This window comes from Hesperophylax consimilis, chromosome 11 (genome assembly GCF_061612785.1).
Source record: "Hesperophylax consimilis isolate HC1 chromosome 11, BYU_Hcon_1.0, whole genome shotgun sequence".
NCBI classification, from domain to species: Eukaryota; Metazoa; Arthropoda; class Insecta; order Trichoptera; family Limnephilidae; genus Hesperophylax; species Hesperophylax consimilis.
In genome coordinates this window covers 16,514,578-16,537,490 of record NC_142846.1, presented here as the reverse complement: position 1 = coordinate 16,537,490, position 22,913 = coordinate 16,514,578, and the positions used below count along the sequence as shown (strand labels likewise).

At 35.0% G+C, this 22,913-nt stretch overlaps 1 protein-coding gene across 1 annotated transcript in view; it reads right to left on the bottom strand.

Moving 5' to 3' along the window:
- Positions 1–22,913, bottom strand: part of rols (zinc-RING finger and ankyrin repeat domain-containing protein rolling pebbles) — a 231,028-nt gene that overhangs the window by 17,528 nt on the left and 190,587 nt on the right. The window contains exons 3-5 of the mRNA XM_089637342.1: positions 3,429–3,840; positions 2,863–3,020; positions 1,270–1,404 (exon numbers count right to left, since the gene is read on the bottom strand). Coding sequence (XP_089493468.1) covers positions 1,270–1,404; positions 2,863–3,020; positions 3,429–3,840 — 705 coding nt within the window. The remainder of the gene's footprint in view (positions 1–1,269; positions 1,405–2,862; positions 3,021–3,428; positions 3,841–22,913) is intronic.

Here is a 22,913-nt window from a genome sequence, read left to right as displayed (position 1 = left end):
TATTGTGTCCGAATATTATTAGGGTCAACAGAAAAGCATCATGCAGGATATGGTGTTGGTCTGTATTGAACAAATTAATGTGTAATGGAATACCGCTGATACTTCCATTGTAACCTCTCTCCTTTTTCACAAACAATGAATAAAACAGTAATTTTTAGAGGTTACAAAGGAATTCTAAGTGGAAGGACCAAACTAGGGTTTATTTATAGCAGTGACGTGCAGTAAACGCATGTAACTTATTTTTGATCGATTTTCTTGATTTCCGCAAAAAAATTATTGGGCGCTTATAAAAATTATTACAAAGTAATGAAATGGAAATCAGGGAGAGAGTGGCGTCAAATAAAACCTTCAAACGTTTATTCGTTTAAATCCGTATATAAGTTGAAAGTAGCAACAACTATAAAAGAGACTGATAATAACTATTTTATTGCGTGTGATGGTGTGAAATATTGTTTTTAATGTGCAGGATGGTGCTGATTTCCTTATATTTTATGTATTATTAATTAATTGCCCATTAAAATTGAAAATTAATTAAATAAATACTGAGATTTAATTGCAGAGAACCGTAAAATTACAGCTGCTCATTTGAAGTTCATGGTTATTATATCTGTATGATATGTTCATAATAATATAGTAATAATCATAAAATATCCCTATTTCTAAGGAATGTGACCTAGCTACTCAATGAATTGAATCAACTTCTTAAGTTACCTACGTTGTAAAGTATCAGTTTTTAGCTCATTTGCTTACCAAGCTTTCTATACAATCAACACTATTGGTATTCAATTTCAAAAAGTCACTTACAATAAATTTGTAAATCTGGTAAAACTGGAAATATCGAGTGCACACACAACAAGGAAACAAGCAATTTACGAGTTGCAAATTAAAATTAATAGTGGGTGGTGATCAGGTGTGTTCGATGGAATATAATAAAAACAAATGCTAAATAATAGAACAAATGCTACTGCTTCCATGAATAATTTGTGCCAGGATCATAGCAGGTGTTCGTAATATCTGGTCTAGAGTTTAATGCTATTATTATAAATTACACATCACTCAAAAAACATACAACAAACAGAACAGGCAATTATTAAAACAAACAAAATATATTTTCAAGAAAATAAAACTATTTAAAGTAAGACAACAAAAACACACACAATGCAGAGAGGGAGAACATGTTAGGCAAACAGGTTGATTATCTAATTAAGGGGATTGGCCAAAATCGGGGTCAAGCAAAAAGGCCGATGCTTAAAAGGATTTTTCTCGTGCCTGTGGCTAATTGGTTGAGCCCTTGCGACACCGAGGTGTTGGCTGACCAGAGAGACCTGATCTTGTTGAAGACCAAACTAGGCCATGTCCCGGAATTTCGCTGGCTCTCCCCTTGCTGGGAAGTTTGTTGTTGACCTATGGTGGTTTTGCAAATAAACTTAAACTTAAAAATAGGCTCCAAAATTGCATGACAGCTACTTTCCAATAATCACTTTTCAATACCTATTAAATCATTTTTAATGGACACTTCGTTGATCCAGATTTTCAGAACATGTTTAACGATATACCTACATAAGTAAACAACATGCTGTATTTAATATTTATAAAAGTTGACAAATAATTACGAGTAAAAATCTTGTTCAGAATGCAGCGGATGCCAGAAAAACTGTTGAAATTAGCGATAATGCGATGAAATTAAAACGCCTCAAAGCCATTTTATTAAAATTGTGTATAATTTCAAGAACATCCAGTTACACGGGTATTTAAAGTGCGCATGTATCCTTGTTTCCTAGGTGTTTATAATCGCCAACGATCGCTACAGCAACCCGCGTAGGTTACGTAACCGTCGTGCGCATTTTCATTTATCAATAATTTACAATCAGCCATTGATTGACATCAAACCTAAGCGTTGCGTTAGCGCAACACTATGAAATAACACAATAAATATGTATTACTCCACTTTTGAAGTGTCAGCCTTACGGACCGTTAGGTAGGGACCCTTGACTTTTAAACAAAAGAAATAGATCAACTGATATGTTTGCAATAACAATATCAGGTCTAATGGGAGAACCTTGAGGAATCCCACTGTTGTTGAACTCAGTGTTAACACTAGATAATTTATTAAAACAATGAAAGGGAAAGGGATTCTAATTCGACAAACAAAAATTGATTTAAAGTTAAATAACTATTTGTTACAGCATCCTGCTGGAGTTGGAATAAAACTAGGACTTGGACATCTCGCAGGTGCTTGTTTGGCCGATCCAGCCAAAGGGTGTGTGGGCGTAACATTTGCGAGTGTGGGAAGCTTGTAAATGGGCTGCAATCTCGTCTGTGCGTATCGTGCACACACTGCGGAACGGCGAGCAGAGTAGGCAGATAGCGTTTACGCAATTTCCATGCAAATTTCCCTCGTCTCAGCGGGAGACCAGTTCATTAATGGATTCTGAATTGAAAAACTGACCGCGATTTAATTTAATGCATTCAAATGTTATATTGTGTTACGCGAAGCAAATTATCTACAGGTATGATATAAATTATTGTTTAATTATGGCGCAAACACCGGTAGGAGCCTTGAAGTTATGTTAAATAACGCACGCACGGTGATGCAGAAGCCGAAAAAGTTCCTAATTTGGTATTGCTATAAAACTCAAGTTTAAATTCGTTAAAGTTAAATCAAAAAGTGAAAGGATGTAATCACAGAGATTTGAGTGTCGTTTGATGACTCATACACTATTTCTGTAAATAGATTAATGAATTCCATATCTGATGTTCAAAATAGTCACAAATATCGAGTCCCAAGAGAGCTAAGAAATAATTACGAAACATGTTCAGTTGGCAAGTTCACTTGTTGAATGGTTGTGAAATGATGCTTACCAGATAAGGGAGGATGGTTCTCATTGTGGCTGTTACGGGAGGAGCGACCGAAGGGACTTCGCAGAGCCTTGGGGCTCAGGAAGAACCTTCTTCTTGTGTGGGGTGGGGTTGGACAGCTCTGCACCATGGGGGTGGACTGTTTGGGGGGCTTCGGCAATCTGTTGAAGGGATGTAACATAATAATTATTTTGTCAAAAAGTGAAGATATTTCGTTAGTAGCCACAAACATATTAGTGTGCTAATTGAGCTTTTGCTCTTGATTACAAAGATTGCTAATCCCGAAAATCAATGTTTTTTCTCGTGAAGAATTAAATCCCCTCAACTCACCGGGAAAATATTGAGTCGTGTTCTGGGACCGTCACAACGAATAGCGAAAGAATACCAAATAATATAATATGTTAGCGACGATGATCGTTGGTAGATTTTTAGGGGCCACTAATTTGGGAAGTCTCGATCTGCTATCATTCACAAACTATTGCTTATCACCTTAAATTAAAATAAATTAAAGTGAAACTGCCTTAATTTTAATAAAGCCACAGATCTTATTGTGAAATAATAAAACCAACCTGCTAGGGGAGTGGGATTCTCTCAGAGACTGTACAAAAGGTTCACCCCTTCTGTATCCTTTGGAGGGTTCGTGGATTTCTACTTGGGTCAGGGATCTGCTGTCTGGAGACCCACACGACCTGCTGTCCGGGCTCTGCTGCCCAATAGACCTACTGTCCTGGCTCTGTTGTCCAATGGATCTATTGTCCGGGGTCTGGTTTCCCCAGCCTTGAGGAGTGTTGCTGTTGGACTTGGTGTGCCCATTGGCGCAGAGGGGACACGCTTCGTTCCTGAACATGCAGGTGAAGCAACGCTCGTGGCCGCAAGTGTCGATCAGCTTCCTCTTTTTGCCCTTGTCAAAGGGCATGCTGCAACTTGGACAGCTTGCTCCGCCTGTTTCACTCTCTAAGAGTTGTCTGATGGCCGCCAAGTCTGAAATAAACAAACGTAACATTATTAATATAAAACAATGTATTGCCAAGACAGACGTAAACACATAAAATAGCCAAGATAATGAATATACCGTAACACAACTTAATGCGAGATTTTACAGGCAATTGCACCGGTCTCAGAGTCATAGGGAAGAACGGCTATGTATGAGTAGAGAAATGATTGATCGGAAAAGTAATAAAAACAAAAGATTATTATTTCCGGTATTATATGGCGAGTTATTACAGTTTGACTGAAGTCGTATAACATAAACCTACTAATAGTTTTTCATATTTTTTACTATTGTGATAGTGCAAAACTGTCATAACTACCCGATACCAGAGGAATTAAGTACACATTTTTGGAGAGATGTTGCAAATTTTGAGGATGTGAATGTGAATGAGAAAGGGGGAGTTTGAGATATACCTGACTAATCGGATCTGGCAACGAAATAGAGCAAAAGCATTGATGTATTAGTCTATGAGCAAAAGCCATTTTAAGCAAATTTTCGATTACGGCTTCTTTCACTTGATGGGCGAAACTATCTTATGCATTGTAAAAAGTACAAAAATTTGATTTCAACTTGAGAATTTTTTAAGAGGATTTAAAGCTTGATACTGCTCATGGTTCATAGCCAAAGAGCTTTCCGATCTGCCACGTAGGTCATAAAGAAAGAATGTACGAAAAATTTTAAGAAACGCTTTTGGTTAGTTATTTTTATAGGAGGAAAACAGGTTCTAATTTTCAAATTAGCTTGATCCCTAAAATAGTTTCAATTCAAAAACACGTTATTTTTTCGGTTAAAACACCTCCGTACAGCACTGGTAAATGACACAGATATCTATTGTGTGTTTAAATAGAAACAATTTGTGTTAACATTTAAGTTTAGTTGATAGTGGTTTAGTTCAGTACTATTATAAGATTATATTACTTCTAGGCACAGTCAAACTTAATTATAATACCTTCGCATGAACCATGTAACTTGTACGAAGTACCATAAATTACTTAGTTGTTAAAGTTAATTGTATATAAAAAATAGCAAATTTCTTCAGAATTTAAGTCTTCATCACCGAACAGCCAAATCGTATTGTAGGACTTTTAAACATTCTTCCAGTAACCGCAAGAGTAAAGCTCTCACGCGAAGTAAGCCACAGCTGAAGATAATTTGACTGTACTTGGATAAGGGAGGAAAGAACGAGGAGAAGAAACCTCTTACAAATGAACATGGAACAAAAAACCATTAAAATGAAGTACAAGCCACGACCGAATAACCACGATTGGTGTTTTGAGGGAACAACTTGCGAAATATTGCGAAAATAAAACTGACATGACGACATTATATAAACTTCAAAAGATTTTATTGCAATATTGACTGAAGAAAATGTTTAGTAGAGTCAAGAACAAGGTGTAGGATACAGTACATATGATACTATTACATATTTAGCACAGGCCAGGAGTCGACAACAAACTAGACAATACATATTATAGCACAGGCCAGGAGTCGACAACAAACTAGACAATACATATTATAGAACAGGCCAGGAGTCGGCAACAAAGTAAACAAATTTTGCTAGAACTTTACAAATTCAAAGAAATTCAATATATTTTGTACTTAATTTATACGAGTTGACGAAGCGCCACATGTATGAAGATTTTTAAAAGGCATTAAAATCACACGAAGAAGATTTTTTTGTAAACCTTTTCTTTGTGTCCATACGCAGCATTATATGGTTATTGCTTGAGGAATATATTGTTTTGGAGATAGTAGAAACAGCGAGTATTATTTTTCATCAGATGAACTGAATTTGGTGGGATTTTCTATGTGTCCAAAATCATTTACTTAAAAAATATATATATACAAATACAATATGATACAAATACATATTTGGTTTACAATTAGATAACTTCTAATTGTAAACCAAAATTCTAAAATGTGTTAGTTATCAACTGGAGTGATTGGTGTCATATATAAATATAATACAGTATTATTTAATTAATAGCATTCCTCAAAATATTAATAAGAAAACATATAAAACTGCCTACTGCTGCTTAAAGCCAATGAATCCACCTAGATTTCACTGTTTATTCCATATTTTTAGGTTCTATAAATACGGCACATTATGATAAGCGATCACTCAAAACGTTTTGCAAAATGGCAAAATATGCCAAAAAATTTCTCCAGTGGTTATGAAAATTTTCGTTATATCCATAAATGCAATAATTACTTATTTTATATATTTATTTTTATAATGATAACTAATTAATCGAAGCTTATTGTAATATTTTTGTAAAAAGGTACTTTTTGTCTATACTAGTTTGTCTATCCTTAATTTGTTAATTTTCATTGTACGTTTATCTTGACGAGGAACTATTGGTTTTGAAACTCTTCCGATCCTTTTTGATTATTTAGTGGTGAATACAAAATTATTCATTTAATGTAAATTTTAAAAAACGTTTGTTATTGTAGACTTGTAGCTTGAAGAGACTGTATAGAGTCAATGTATATTTGGGTTACGTAGATCGATCTCGCAAACTCCAGACTCCAAGCCAAACATGCAGACCTTTGCACTGCAGAAGAGTAAGTGAATAATGATTACAGGTAACATGTATTCGTCCAAAAGCATTGGCTCATGTTTTGTAAACTTGTAAAAAGCCAATATATTTATGTGCCGCAACGTAAAGTTAACCGACAAACTTTCGAGTGAACGTCAAATGTGCAAACCTTTACGTTACAAAGGCTATCAGAGAAGCTGATGATGATTATAGGTATCTATACGTTGGTCAGAAAACTGATAAACTCTAAAAACAGGCTGCCGTATCGAGGGAGTTGCCGAACTGCCGACAACGCTTATGCACCGGCATTAAGTAAGCGCTTGTATAGTTATGTTCCTCGAAAGCCGGAGGGCACAAATTTAAATTAAGCTTCTGGATTACACGCGCCGAGCTCCTTGGCTCTCGGTAAAGTATAAATATTATTGCATTAAGGTGTGGGTGTCCTTAGTTCCCTACGTGAGTGTATGCTGCCATCGTGCATTAGCATTCTGTTCTTGTCTCCGTGAGCAATAAACTGACAGGATTATAATAACAACGAATTAAAATGTGTTTATTCTGCGGCGTAAAATATGTTTAACTGCGAAGGCAATAGCGGTTTGTTATTTTATTGATTTAGAATGCACAACGTCAGGTTTCTTCTATCGAAATTTTCAAAGGATGATGATGAAGTTACTATTCTAGTCAAAATTATTAGACTACTAGACTCACCGTCTAATGCGGTGCAACAAAAGTAAATGTTTTTTGTAAAACAACAGTATTGTAACCTTTTAAGTTATAAACTAATTTATTATAAATGAGATACAAAACATGTTTTCAGTCTATTTTACATTTTTATATAATTTATAAACTTGGATAAAATTTAAATATATATTTCAAAGGTCCGTAGCTCATAATGGAAGTGACGTTACACGCTAAAAATAGTGGAAATACACATTTCTGACAAAAAAACAGTACGAATTTCATGTCGACAGAGCTCATCATTCTATAAAAAACCTTTTCTCATTTATTGTTCAGATGATTTTTCGCCTTCACGGAAACCTTTGAAAATAAATTTGTTAGCTTGCCCACAAGTGACATAAATTTACATGCATAATATAATGGTGTTAACGATAAGGCTTCATGTGTCGGTAATTGGAATAATTGAATAACGATAAGGCTTTATATAATTTTATTGATTTCTATAATGATTGGGAGAAACGGAATTACCTGCCGTAATAATTGCGTTATAACGCAAATTGCCAATTTTACGGCACAACAACTGTAAGGCCGGTAGGATGTACTTCTTAAAGATAATACTTGGTCGATGACTTAAATGCTAAAGTTTTATGGTGCTTTTCCTATTATTGACTTAACGCCTCGAGCGCTTTGGGGTCATATGTGACCCCATATTTTTATCTTTTTTTCTATCATGCGTAAATATGCATGTAATTTTTTCGACGTTATAAATAGAAATAATAATTCTTCTCAGTTTGGCTCACATATATAAAGCAAGCAATCAATAAAATCATAAAAATTAAATTATTTGCTATTATTTCGCGCTGCTATTTTTTATTGCATGAACGAAGTAAAAGTGAAGTTACAGTTTTCTTAAAAATGTGTTTTCGAAGTATGAAGTTTTGTCACTTTTTTCTACGTTCCGAGTAAAAAATGAAGTAAACACGTGAAAAGATTTTTACAACATTTTTCAGGTTTAATATTAAAATTATATTATTTAGAATGAGTAATGTTTATTTTAAATATGTACACCGGAAAGATAACTTTATCTAGTTTCTAAAAAATAAAACATTTTACGGATAATTAATAAAATAAGATTAATATAGTACATTTGGAATACAACGGTAACATTGCAAAGTGGAAAGATAAAATAACTTGGAAGAATGAGGGGGTTAGTTTATTTCACATTAAGGCCGTCGTCACATGGGTCGGTGAGGAATCAACGCCAACTTGATGTGATACCCCGCGCAGAGAAGTTCCATATTGGACTGCGCAGCAGACCATTACCTTACTTTACCGAACTTTTCTTTTTTTGCGCAGGGTACTGCATTCGGTTTATGTCGATTCCTTTCCGACCATTGATGTATTATACTAGAGTAGCCCTGTCTAGTTAAATTCATTTTTAAAATAACGCCACGTAGCGAACGTCACAAATATGGAGATGAACTTAACAACCCAACTCTGTTTAAACTCCTTGTACAAGCGTTCAAACTCGTAAGCGCAACCACGGAGAATTTGTTGTCAGAGGTGTTGTAATATGGACATAATTCAAATTTAAATATTTGGAACTCATTTATTATTATTTTTGTGATTGAAAAAATGAACTTGCCCAGCATAGCTGAGAAGCAAATTAGACCAACAAAAGGTAAAACGCAATGCACAGTGCCTATTTCGCATTACGACATAATGCGTGGGCCTTTTCATAAATGTGCATGTGAACCAAACCAAAATTGTGTTGGGGTTATTTTTAAATGAATATGCCGTGTCTAGTCTAATTTAGTCTATGTTTCCGACCCATGACGAGCTTGTTTGTCTTCTCCTTACTTTTGGTGAAATTGATCAAAATGTTCTAATATGTAAATTATTTCATGAAAAGATACAATTTTAACGACCTGTTTAGGGCCTAGGAGTCAAAAGGTCTTATGCGACATATGCTGTATCGCGTCACACTTCTAGTTAGAATAACTGTGAAGTGATTTTGTATTTATATGAATACCGCACAAAAGCCCCTGTCCGGAAGACTATGGCATCCCTATTAATTGGAGTTCGTTTTCAGTCTGAAAGGAGTGACGAAGAGAATGAGATGAAGACTAGGAAGGTTGGGAAGTACCTGACTATTTAGCTCTGATTACCAAACACGGCTAAACCCAAAGTAGTCTTTCACTAGTTGATTCTGAGAGCAGATATATCTGTATATGTATACACACTTATTGAGAAGTTTTTTAAACAATTTTTTGCAACAACTGACCCGGTGTGGGAGAAAATTTGAAGAGAGAGGTGCTTCATTAATGAAATATATGAGGTATTTATTTAACGGTAGTTGTGGTTGGATATATTTAATTAGGTACTAATGATCGGCCGGCGAGATTATATAGAAATCAAAGAACCTAATCAACGTATCGGCAGGTACCTACCAGTAGGTGCTTTGGCAACATCGATATTATTTATCGAATGGAAATCTCAGTCAATCTTGGAATAAACAAGTGTATGGATGCAGAGGAACCATGATAACAAAAAGGAAAAATATTAGATACTTTATCCAATTGTATCCCAGAAACTCAAATGACCATTCAGTGTCATTTTGTAATAAGTTGATAAGTTTAACAACATTCTAGTCATCCGCTGCTGCTGATCACAATTTGACTTAGAATCGGCATTTAAGACGAGACAATATCCCAAAATAAATCCAGAATATTAACGACGTAAGTGAAGCAGCCGTGCACAAAAATTTGCGACGCGCGTCCTTGGTGTATTGGACAGACCTGAAGTTGAATTTTCCCTATCGAATCAAAAAAAAATCTAAAATAAAGTGGAAATCTTAAAGATATAAGTGATGAAGTAAAAACGAAATCGATCTTTCCTTGGGGTTTATTTTTAATATTTCTGATGAACGTATTACTAAATTCTCACATATTTCTGGAGGAATTGTTCGGGAAGTTACTAGTTCATCGTGCAGAATAATAAAATCTGGTGCTTACAGCTAATTTATAGTGGAAAAACGTTTTGTAAAATTTTCAAACAGTTTTACATAAAATATTTGAATGCTAAGGTCCTGTTTTTATTAATCTTAAATATAAATAACTTACATCCGTAGGGATCCCTCTAGAAATATTTGAGATTTAAGTAATACGTTCATCAGAAATAATTAAAATGTGAGCGTCCAGCAAACCCCTGTTATTAGAGTCTTTTGTCGTCTTAATGGGAACCTTTCAACTATCAAAAAAAAGAAAATTCCGCTGAATGCCCATTTGATGTCTTTGTCAAACATGAATTTCCACGAAACAACTGTGCCTTATATCAAATCAATATTTTGAGTAAGCATTCATATAAGCGTATTTAGCAGACACAATATTCCGACACATCATTTTTTTAATATAATATTCGTTTTAAATATGTAACTACATGGGTGATGTACAAATTGTGTCTGTCTCGCTGGTAAATCCCGTAGCAGGCCCAGTTTACATCAAAATAAAATCCTTATTAAGAACAAACAAATCGATGTGTTACATTATGACGGCCTCCGAAATTAACCTATACGCTCTAAGGCAGTGTGAATTCCATAGATTAATTATTAGCAAGGGTTGGCTGTGCACTCGAGTGCAGGTGCCGAGCCCGGGGCGGACCAAATCTGGGGCGACAGAGAAAGTCCCCGATCCCACTTCCAACTTCTTACCTCGTCTACCTCTGCTACCTATTCTACCTCTTTTCAACCTCTTATACCTCTTTTCTACCTCTTCTACCTTCTGCGGCCCGTGCTCCAAGCTGCGGTCTGGCTCGTGTGCAGATGCGGGAGACAGGTGGAGAGAGACGTAGAAGGGAATAGAAGCGAATAATATATTCGCTGGGCAGGGCTTGGCTTTCGCAAATCAAGGGAGAGTTGGCATACGAAAACGGTACATAAAATATCGCAGAACATATTTATTTTCCTGAAACCAAACGCTTTCATGGAGATAACCAAGCATCGACGAAGCAATCGAAGCAAGGAAGAAGCTGATACGCTGCGTCGATAATCAGTGTCGAATTCCGCAAAAAACTACAAAAAGAGAATAGATAATCGTAAGTATTGGCCCAAAAGTATGTAGGTAATTTTTATTCCTGATTTTAAGAGTATATTGTGAAATACGCAAAAGAATTTCAAACAAATAATGTATTTACCTAATTTATTACTAAAATTATATTTTTTCCACAAATTTGCCACAAGACAAAAAATACATATTTTCAAGAAAATAAACTACAAAAAATGTTAGTAAGAAAATCCGATATGGCAAAGCATGACCAAAAATGAACCTTATTTAAAACTCAAATATAGACATTAATTTGCTCTAACAGAATTTCGGCTAAAATGAGTCCAATTCCTAGAATTATTACTAAGAATATATCTTGATGTTAATATGGACATTTCAAAAGTCACGATTTTAAGAAAACGAAATAATATTTATATGTCAGTAATAAAGTTTAGTAGTTAATGTTTTGTTGAGTGTGGTGACAGTCCACGTAAGGCGCTTCCAACAAAAAGCTCGTTGCATGAAGTCCATAAAGTTTATTTGCTTCATCCGGGTCGCTTTGTGCTACGTCGATAAGTCCTAATAGCATTCACATGGAGATCTAGTGTACAGTTCTCCGTACAGAGACCGAAAGTTCTCCAACAAATACGTTGTCATTGTTCGCTTCCTCCTAGAGTGGTGTTAGAGGTCATACATCGGGGAATAAATTTGTCCAACTCGTAATACGCTGGCTTACTTATAGAATACAAAGTGATGTTTTGAAATACGCTACAAAGTACAATCGCGGTGAAGGCAGCGAAATAAATGTTTTATTGCAAACTTTAAAGTGAGTTTTTGAACTTGTCGATATTTTGAAGCATGACAAACGACTGGCAGAGCGATAAGCTCTTTGTTTATGGACCATATGTCGCGGGTTCAGATGTACCTAGAGTGGGCAAAGTTATACTTTTAATTTGAAAACCGTATAGTATTCCTAACTGCCGGAGCCAGAGGGAATATGACATCCATAATAATGTTGTGAGGTTGAAGGAAGTGAGGAGGATAAAGAGATGGGGAAGTAGAAGATTTTAAAGTAGGTACCTCGTTATTCAGTTCTAGTCACTAATCCTGGTGAGTTGTGTTTAGTAATTAAAGCCTTACTTTTTCTCTCTCACTTCAAATCACTAACTCCTGCACAGTAGATATCGCATAAAAAAGTCAACTATAAAATAAAATTAAGGGTAACTTTCACTTGGTCAAGCGATGCGTTCGACATATTGAATTTGGGTCCAAAGGGCTACTTTTAATACGCTATAAATGGTTTAATTAAATAAGGTACCTGGCAGACAGTATTAACCAGAGAAAGGCACCAAAAACACTGCAATTACCTATAAATAAGACATTACCATACCACAAATTGTTTTTAAACTTTACCACGGTGTTTTTTGCATGCTGGAAGGTTTCGCCAGAGTTTCCTGCCAAATATTTACGTATTTACCGGTCCATGTTAACGAAATTGATCGACCGTGCTTCCTGACATGTAGTTGATCTTTAAACCTTTCAAGTATATTCTCATATATAATAAGCTCTTTGAAAAGATCAGCTTTTATTTTTATTATTTGTACCGAACAAGAGTCCGTATTAAGTTGGTTGAATTGTGCAACGTCTCGTTTTTAGAAGGGTGAAGAAAGTGGAGAAGTAAAGAGGAAGATTAGGAATTACCAGGGTATTAAGATCTAATAAACAAAGCTAAAGTCGTATCAACCTATGTTTCGAATCTGAATGGTGGTAATAGGTGATTCTGAGAGTATTGTTCCACCTGGAACGAGGTACATAATATATAAGAACTATATACTGTGACATTGGTACTTTATTTCGACACACGTAAAATCCTTAATTTTCTGGACCCAGAGCCAAATAGCTTCTTACCTTACCACGTTATTAAAAATTATTGCTAAAGACGCTGTTTATCAAAATATTTGAAAAACCGACTTAAGTATTTTATTGATATTCGTATCTATCAAATGTGATCTTGAGTTCCAGAGATCAATTAGTCTATTCGACTGCAGAACTTTCATCTGTGATATTATTTTTACTAACTGAATAAATCAAGGCTTCGTGAGTTCCCCATATCCCAAACGATAGTAGAGATCAAGAGCCATACAACTGAACGTAGTTAAAACGATCAAATCTTATATCTTTGTCATTCTAAAGGTAGTAGGCCGACTTACTGCTTTCATAGGTAGGTAGCCTGGATACTAGCATTTGCACTTGTCGACGGGGAGATAGGTATTCGAGTGCAGGTATTAATAGTGCAGTGAATGGTACAAGTGCAATAATAATGCGCAGTTTCTTCGGCCGCAAAACAAAGTCATTTATTATACCTTTGGAAATTTCTTGGCCATTTTTAAATGCCTACACCTTGATGGCGGAGGTGAAATGCATGGGAAAATAACTCGTGCAATGACACTTGTAATATACAATATCATGATAGTAAATAATACACAACATAAAATAATGAATTTATGTAAAAAAAAATCTGTTTTGTTTAGGATTGCCTATCTACTAACGTTCTGGCAGTTTATTTTAAATTTCAAGCCTGAAGAAATCTACGTTTTGGAGGTGAGGAAGTCTTCAAGTCTAAGGACGGGTTGTTTCGGAGAATTTGAACAATTCATCAAATTTCAACGTTCATTTTCAAGTTCTGTGAAAGATTTTTTCAAGTTCTGTTTTTATTTCAGTTTTGTCAAGCAACTAGCCTACAATGATATAATAACAGAACTTGAATAAGTCTTTCACAGAACCTGAAAATGAACGTTGAAATTTGATGAATTGTTCAAATTCTCCGAAACAACCCATCCTAAGTAAAATTAACAGTGAAGAATATAAAAATCTGATGGAAGGACATCAGTGTCAGAAAATCTCGACGGACGTATCCATGGAGTAGGATCCAAGGACGTAGCCATGGAGTTTTGCGTTTGCAAAAGTTATCTGAAACTTATTAATTAGTTACAAAATTTAAATATGATGAAAACTAAACAACATGTAGGTAATATACAATACATCAATAATGATGTATAACATAAAATTAGCATGCTTTCTAAATATCTCTAAACTATTTATATCTCTAAATTTTCAAGGTACAAACGTACCTTGAAAATGTTCACGATTATCCTATGAGAAGTTACCGAAATTTTAGGCTTCCCAAAACTAAACTTACGTGATAATAACCTATCATAAACATTAAACCAAACTGTAAACTGTATTTTTTCTATAAATTTATACTTTGTATTTTATGTGTTTTTTCCTACTAGATGTATAAAATCTTGCACATATCTGAACAAACTTATTAGTTATCAAAAAATTCGTATAACATTAGTAGGTATTCAAGAATCTTCAGAACGCGCGTTACTTTGAAAACCAAAACCATTACGTAGTTACTTGTAAGCTGTCACATTAACCCATTAGGAAATAACATACGTGAATTAAATAATGGATCCATATATGTTACTTTAAATTTGATAAATATGATTATTTTGATTAATGGTGATCTCAATAGTGAAATTAAAACACACTTGCTTACTGTACGCTTAAACATATAATTCAGTGCAGACACCTACTTGTAATTTAATGTCAGCTTGTTGTCAAATAACAAAATGGTTAATTAATTAATTGCTTTTTCCATCAAGATGTAAGATAGATGGTAGGATTTAGATTTATTGTTTGCATTCAAGTTGGTTTACGGGTGGCCTAATTAACGACACACATCTAATTGAAAGCTAAATGGATGAGATTTAGTGGAAGACAATCCGCAACCAAAACGAGAATACGTCGACAACTAGTGTTTGTGTCTTTGGGTACATGTGTGTCTACTGAAGTGGTTTAACCACCGTTATCGGATGTAAAAAAGAAAAATTAGCACCTAAGAGTAGGCAGGTAGCTAGAAAACCTGTATTTAAAATCACAACTTAGTAGTAGTGATAGCCGTATCGATAATTAATAATCTCGTGAATATTGACAGGTCGAATCGAATAACAATAACAACACCGACCTTGTGCGATACATGCCTATGGTCTCATTATATTCTTTGGTTGTTTGTCTTCTTTTGTGAATCTATAATTTATTCTTGACGTAACAGCTTATCGTTCTAAAAGAATTTTTAATAAACATCTTCCGTTTAATGACCATCTTTTACAAGGTTTTGCCGTCTTTAGTGTTTTAAAAAGTGGACAATACTTTGTTTACGTTTATTTAGAAAAATATACACGTAGACAGTATGTATCCTATGCACGATTATAACGTCATATTTATAAATGAATGTCATAAATCTGAGTGTTTTTTTTCCTTGGTTTATAGTCATTAACTTAGGCTACTGAAGTGGTCACTTACCTTTGCTTTGAAATTGATTGTCATTAAAACTGAGGAATTTTACATTCTCAAGTCCTGAGTTGAATATTAATATTTCAGCATCGCATAAACCAAACCAGTTCCATATGTATTTTTTTTTATTACGCTGTAGGTACATAATATACATTTTCATCCAACACCTAACTGTTATCCGTTAGATTGAAATGAAGTTGGAACATTACGATGAACCCTGTAGCGTCAGCAGAATAATATCATGGGACACCCTTGAATCGTGCCCGCATATCCGATTTGTCTACATTATTTTTTATTACATCACAGGAGATCGATTTATCGATAGTGTCCAGTCTCTATAATATAATTCAAAAGAGATAATATCCGTAGTTTATTAAGTGAAACGATTGCCATCTGCACTAACGGATATTATAAGTTAACACCAGTACTACTGGTTAGCCGGCTTTCAGAAGTAATGGATCACTCCGATAACAAATCACTCGTTTCTGGTGGCTGTCGGTTTTTTCATGTTAAAGCTAATGTAATAAACATGCAATATTTTATTATAAACCCACATTTGAAAGATATACTTCGTTTATTCTCGTGATTTAAAAAAATGTTAATAATTGCTTTGACCCTCTTATTTCTTTGAGCAGCGATTCAAACTGCAGCATTTTAGCAACGGCAGCTCCGTGGAAACCTCCAGTTTCTGTGTCAACAGCGAATTACACGTAAACGCTCAATTACAGTGTGATTGCACTTGAAGACAAAGAAGTGGCTAGAGAGGCAGAAATTGAGAGTCCCAACACGGCGTGCGTTCAACAAGGATATTGGGTACACTTTGACATTCCCTTTCTAGGCAGTCCCCGTCCCACCATTACGTCACCGATGTTAAATTAAGTTACCTATTGAAATGCCAGGAAAGTGTTGGCCGGCAGGTGATGCAAAGTCCTCGTTTTGATTGGATATTCAGTAATTCTGTATATTCAACCGCTCTTTGGATATGCCCCAGTTCAACAACGACATTACTGGTGACGCAAAAACCGTGGGTCTCCAAGCCCACAGAACAAACGCAGCATAATGTCTCCAACGACCAAGTGGGAACTTTGAATTATGCGTTTCCCAAAAAACATTAAACATAGGCATAACGCGGCAATTATGCGGAGAGATTTACGACGATATTACTTCATGGTTAAGCATCAATATTTCGGACGGCGTTGGCGAATATTAACTGAAATTATTTTTAGTGTTCATAATTAAGTTTACGAAATGGTCAATAAAATATTCCCCACCGTTCCAGTCACCTTTGCAGCCAGACTTATGGCATTTTAATGAATACAAATAATGTCCAGAGGATATTAAATTCGTAATATTTTGGTACCACATGTAACTCGTACAATAAACCAAAATTTTGAGGATACCATTACAAATATCCCTTCATCCCAACATGCATAGCTTGCCCTTCATACGATTCATTAAATAATGTGAGTAATTTGATTCTAATCTGGGTGACTTGTATTAAAGTCTTGTGGCATCAGAGAAAATATCCAAATGAGTGCAGACATTGCGACATAATAATGTAGATTGGCGGATGTGAATCAGCGTTACGCAGGCAAATGCAAGAGACAGGAAGAGACAAGTCGTATCTCTCTCATTATGTCGATGCAAATTTCGCAAGGCGCGACCGCCACAGCCGCCCATGTGGACCCAGACCCGGTGGGATCATGAATGAGTGTTCGGAGGTCTTCCTGCCCCGCCCCCGCCCAAACACCCCCGCCCTACGACACACTACAGACTCTACTAGTCCTCGGCTTGTGACTAGATCTCTGGTAGGCGGGCCACTTGATTCACCACGCCTTTGGACATTGATATATTATGCATGTTTGCATTTCAGTCTTGTAGGTCATCGAGAACATATTTATTATTATTCTTCTTTGTAGTATGGCCATAAAAATACTATTTTACGATTTGTAGATTCTTTAGAGCACACATCAAGTCCCACATTGATTTTTGATATCATTTAAATCACAGCATGTTAGAGCCTACAGCACTTTACACAAGTACGTACCACGCTGTCTTTGAAATACGTAAATCCAATTACCAAACTTTTAACCGACATTTGTGAACTTGACAATCTTTATAAGCCTTCTTGTAGTTTTTTCTCAAAACGCAACCATAAGATGGGAAATTATTTTTTACATTAGATCCACACATGAGGCCCCGAGGAAAATGATTTCCCTATTCATTGGGGATAATGTGTAAAGGTTTTTTTAAGGAAAGGAAGAAGAGGAAAATCTGAAAAGGAAAAGGGTGTGAGGGGTGGGTAGGAATTTGGGGGTCCGTGTGCTCAGGAGTGATCCTGACCCGCTCCCCTCTCGCTAAGTCACCAAACGTAGCGAACCAGTTAGGGTGACCTATGGCAGAGGTGTTGGTTATCCAATAAATGGTTCCCGGGGCGGTACCCATACCCGCCTACAAAATTGAAAATTGTTAGGATTGTGCGTTTCAAGCCACATATATTAAATAGGCGCTCCGTGGTTGAGGGGTACATAAGGCTCTCGACTAGCAATCCGAAGGTCGCGGGTAAAAATCCCGGCGTGTGAAAATTATTTATTTTTTCATTTGCGTTATTTCGCAAGTAATTAATTTATAAATATATTTAAATATAGGATGCGGTACGTTCCAAAGTGCAATATACTCGCAGTAACGCCCTGATGTAAGAGCACCATTCAGAGTTGAAACGCTGCTTGAAATGGCTTTAGCCGTGTGTTCGGTGACCAGATCTGAATAGCCAGGTACTCCCTTACCTTCATTTTATCATCTTGTTCCCATTCCCACTATCTTCAGCCTCACAACATACCTCAATTGGGGATGCCATAGTCTCATTGGATCCAGACGGTTAGGAGCGATTTTGAGGTATTTACAACAAAAAAAAAGATTTACAATCAGCGCCAATATGAAAGTTAGAAATTTGAAAAGTTCCACTTTAAACGCCCGTTTCAGCTTTTGATCAAATTGTGATCAGCCCTCAAGAATAATAGCATGATCGTGACTCAATTTGACTAAAAGCTGAATCATTGTGTGATCAATTGTGGTTGTTCAAATGAAAAATATAAAAAATGGCACTGAATGAAGTTTTAAACACATACATAGGTATAACATACCTTAGTTTTAACTTTACGTGAATATCCTATATAACAGTAAACTAATACATTTGGACAACCTTAAAGATAAAATACATTACTGTGCAGAAATGTACGAAACCATGTAAATTTTTTTCCGTCGTGAACTAAGGAGCTATGAAATATTTTTTTTTTGTTTATTTAGAAAAAAAAAGTAAATATTCACAAGAGATAAAAATATATTACATTTCATATCAGACATCACTTTTTTTGTTTACCCAATTTGTAGAGAAATATTCTCGGGTCAAACTGGAGAGCTAGTCTATGTGCTTATATTATATATAGATTAGAGTTACAAAAGTTACAAAAATTAAAAAAAAATATTTTCAAAAATACTGTAAAATACTACAAAATATTGTACAATAAGAAAATTACAAATAATTATAGAAACTGAATATCAACAAAAATCAACGAAAAATCAACAAAAATATAAGCAACAGAATGTATCTGAAAATCATCGATAAAAGTAAGTCAATCTTCTCTGTAAAAATACAACGAAAGTTTTTTTTTAAATTTAAAATAATTTAAATATGCATTTTAGTGTCGAATAATATATGACAGGGTAGATTGTTACATATAATTTGTTCAGAGAAAAAATGTGTCCTGAAATCTGTTATAATATACAAGATTAAGTAAGAGTAATCTGTTATAATATATAAAGTTGTTCATTTTTCTGTGGTGTTCTGAGAAACGTAATAGAATATTAAAATAAATATCTAACAAACAATCTAATCAATCAATCAACAGATAAGTTAGAAATTTTCTACAGAGAGTTGAGATGATGCTATGGCAAGGACTGATTCGCTTGCACAATGGGATCTGGACTAGGTCTCATTGAGTCTCATTTCTCCAAGGAGGATGATCCTCATCACGCCGGAGGTTGGGGCAATAAGCCCTTTCATCATAAATTAGTCTGCCTCATCCGCTGGCCGCTATTTATGGCACGTAATTCTACCGTCATGACTCTGTGTACAACCATCTACCAACACGTAGGTAGTCGGTAGTAGCATTCATAGTAGACATAAGTACTGGCGATGTTAGTATTTATTTCGTTTTTTGAATTGTAGGTCTTTATCATTTGAGGCTTTCAACTAGGACGACACCTCAAAGGAAATTTTAACTAAAATGATCAAACAATAAGTACTTATTTCGGTTGTTTGTGAAATTATTCAGGTTCAATAAACATCATGGGCCAATTGTTTCAGAAATTTAATTAATTCATAATGATGGGCCAGTTGCTTCACAGAACTTGAATATTCGAAATATGATTCATTCTTCGAATTCTGTGAAAAGACGTCCAAAATTCGGCCCCTTAGGGTCAAAAAAACGTATCTCATTTTTCTCTACTTTACAGGAGAGCAAGAAAACATAGTTCTCAATTAATCAGTGTTGTATACTTTTAAACAAACGAAACATATTAATAATTTCTTCTCATTTAGTTAAAGGATGGTATTTTGTGCTTCTGAACCATCTTTTAAATATAAAATAGTAATTCATTTTACCATCCGTAACTCAGAATCGATAAAAAATTGAGTTACGTTTTTTTGACTCTAAGGGGCCGAATTGACAGTATGTATTTGTTTTTTGAAAAGCAATGATTCTGAAGTAATTTTTTTATAAATACTTTCAGCTTAACAAATCCTAAAGTTATAATATCTCGTGATTTTTCATGGCCCTGCGCTAGTAACAATAATAACTTTCAAATGCAATCATATGAAGTCGTTCAAAGTAAGCTTTACTACTTCATCAATAAAATTTCGTATTTGAGTAGATAACGCAAGGCAAATTCGTAGAAGTATATAACGTAGGATTAAACATAACTTTCTACAATCTCAATCAAAAAATATACCTAGGTATATATTTCTTTTAATATTCTATTACGTTTCTCAGAACACAACAGAAAAATAAACAACTTTATATATTATAAAAGATTAGGTACTCATACTTACTCTTGTATATTATAAAAGATTACATTTACTTACACGTGTTAAGACATCGTGATAATATGTTCATAAATATTGCTAAAAGTTTATCAGGAAACCTATTAATTCATTCGTTAAGGGACTGCAATCCCGTTTTTAAACTGGATTACCAACAATTTGAACAGATTCTTGTTAAATTAGCAATATTCATTTTTCTCCGTGTATGAGTAAGGTATCAAATTAAATACATCTATGACCTCAGCAGTCGCATTTTTTAGAAAAATTAGTTCATGCTTGATAATCATGGAAAGGCCTACGCGATGGTGTTTAAGTACCGCCTCAGGTCATTCACGTTAGATGGCTTCTGTGTTCTTCATAAAACATAAATAAAATTTGATGTAGTATTATTTACGTGCAACAACATGGTATTATCCAGTCATGATCATGAAATAGATCCGTCATTAACGCGGAGAAATGTCTTTATGGTTGACTTACTCGTACCAAGCTGACCATGCTTTTTTTCATACTTATTTTATAATTGAACCGTTTATAATTTAATGCTGGGAGATTGTTTGAGTATGTCTGCAAAAGGCGAAATAGCTCTCGTGTGTGCTTATTACTGTAAGAATTTATTGATTATTATGATCTCAGCGGTAGAGCGTTTAGCTCATTTAGAGATTCAAATTCAGATACGTGAATTAAAATGAAACCCTCCGAATTTGATAGATTTCTTCTCAGAATTAAATAGATATAAAGTATCTTTTCAGAGAGGATAATACTCTCGGTATCTCAGGTACATATAGACTACTGAAAGGCATCGAATCATTGTATAAATATATTAAACTGTGTTTAAGGACCCACTCTGAATAGCCGGGTACATCTCAAACATCCTCCACCTTATCACCTTTTACTTCCCACTTACATCAGCATCGTAACATTCCCCAAATGAAGAATACCATTCATAGTCCCAATGGGCAACCGGATCTCGAAATTATGCGAATTTTAGTAAAACACGTCCGACCAAATAGTATGTAGGTTGAATCAGTGGCGGCCAGCTAATATGTGCTCCCGAGCGCCGAACAACCAACAAGATTTCCGACATGACTAATCACAATACGAAACTCGGTTCGGTTATAATATCTCATTCAAAAGGTACCTACTTATTAAGCGCGCTTAACTTGCAGACCGACTTTGACTTGTGCCTATGTTCGTAGCAGTTCGTTTTCGATTGCGATCCAAAATTTAACTGCTTTGTCGCATATTCTGTGGAACAGTCGAAAGCGTGGGTACATACCAGTTCATACTATTCTTTGCAAATAATACCATATCATGGACGGCGTTCGGGGTTTTACCACCACATCAGAAGGAACGGTTTATTCAGTAGAAAGTTAAACTAAAACGCGTATGTTTAGTGTTATTGTCGATATCGTGGTTTTAATTTACCATCTGCTATTTTCAGCGAATGTTTCGCTTCTTCGATACAAGCATTTAAGATAAAATTTGTCATTAAGAGATGAGTGATGGTCAGATTACTTATTATCAGTTTAGTCAGTAGGTACTCGCCGTTGCCGGGCACGGTCTGTTGAATTAAAAAAATTTCTTACTCTGCGAAAGTTTTTAAGTTTAATTGCAGGTTATATCGATCTCGTATATCAGTTATTAATAAGGTATATCAATTGCAGGTTATACTAATTTACGATTACTTTTGTGTTTGTTCAAAGTATAAATTAAGAATGAGTTTGAATGTGGAATACATTAGGAACAATAGGTCGAGTTTTGAAAACAAGGGGATAATAAAAAATGCCGGTCCACCTAAAACCTGAACTGATAATAAAACAAGAGTGAAAATCTGGATCGAAGAAGTTTACTCGATCATTTAACAAAACAATGTATAACAAAGCTTCGTAGCTCTGTGCATGTGATCAATTGAATAGTTTATTTTGTTTTACGTGTTGAATTTACGATGTTGATTCAGTTTGGACAATCAGCGGTGTTACTGATGTAACTCACCTTTCTGAAAAAATCAAAAAACATAATTCTTGTTATTTACATTTACAAAAAGTTTTGAGCTTAAAGGTTTTAGGAAAAATTGACATCAGAATGCAATTGGATTCAGGCTACCGTGCCTAAGTTAAACACCATAATGAGCTATTTAATAAAAATCGATACAGGTCAAATTTCCCAGAACATGATTTCAATGTGACTCTTAACGTATGACTTCCTAAATAAAGTTAAGTAAAAGTGAACTCTGTGCAATTTACGCCCGCGAAGATTTTTCAAAAGCTAACGGCGCTTTATCAATTTTACAATTTTTTCATAGTACTTGTTTATTAGAAGACTTTCCCGAGACTGTGAAATTACTA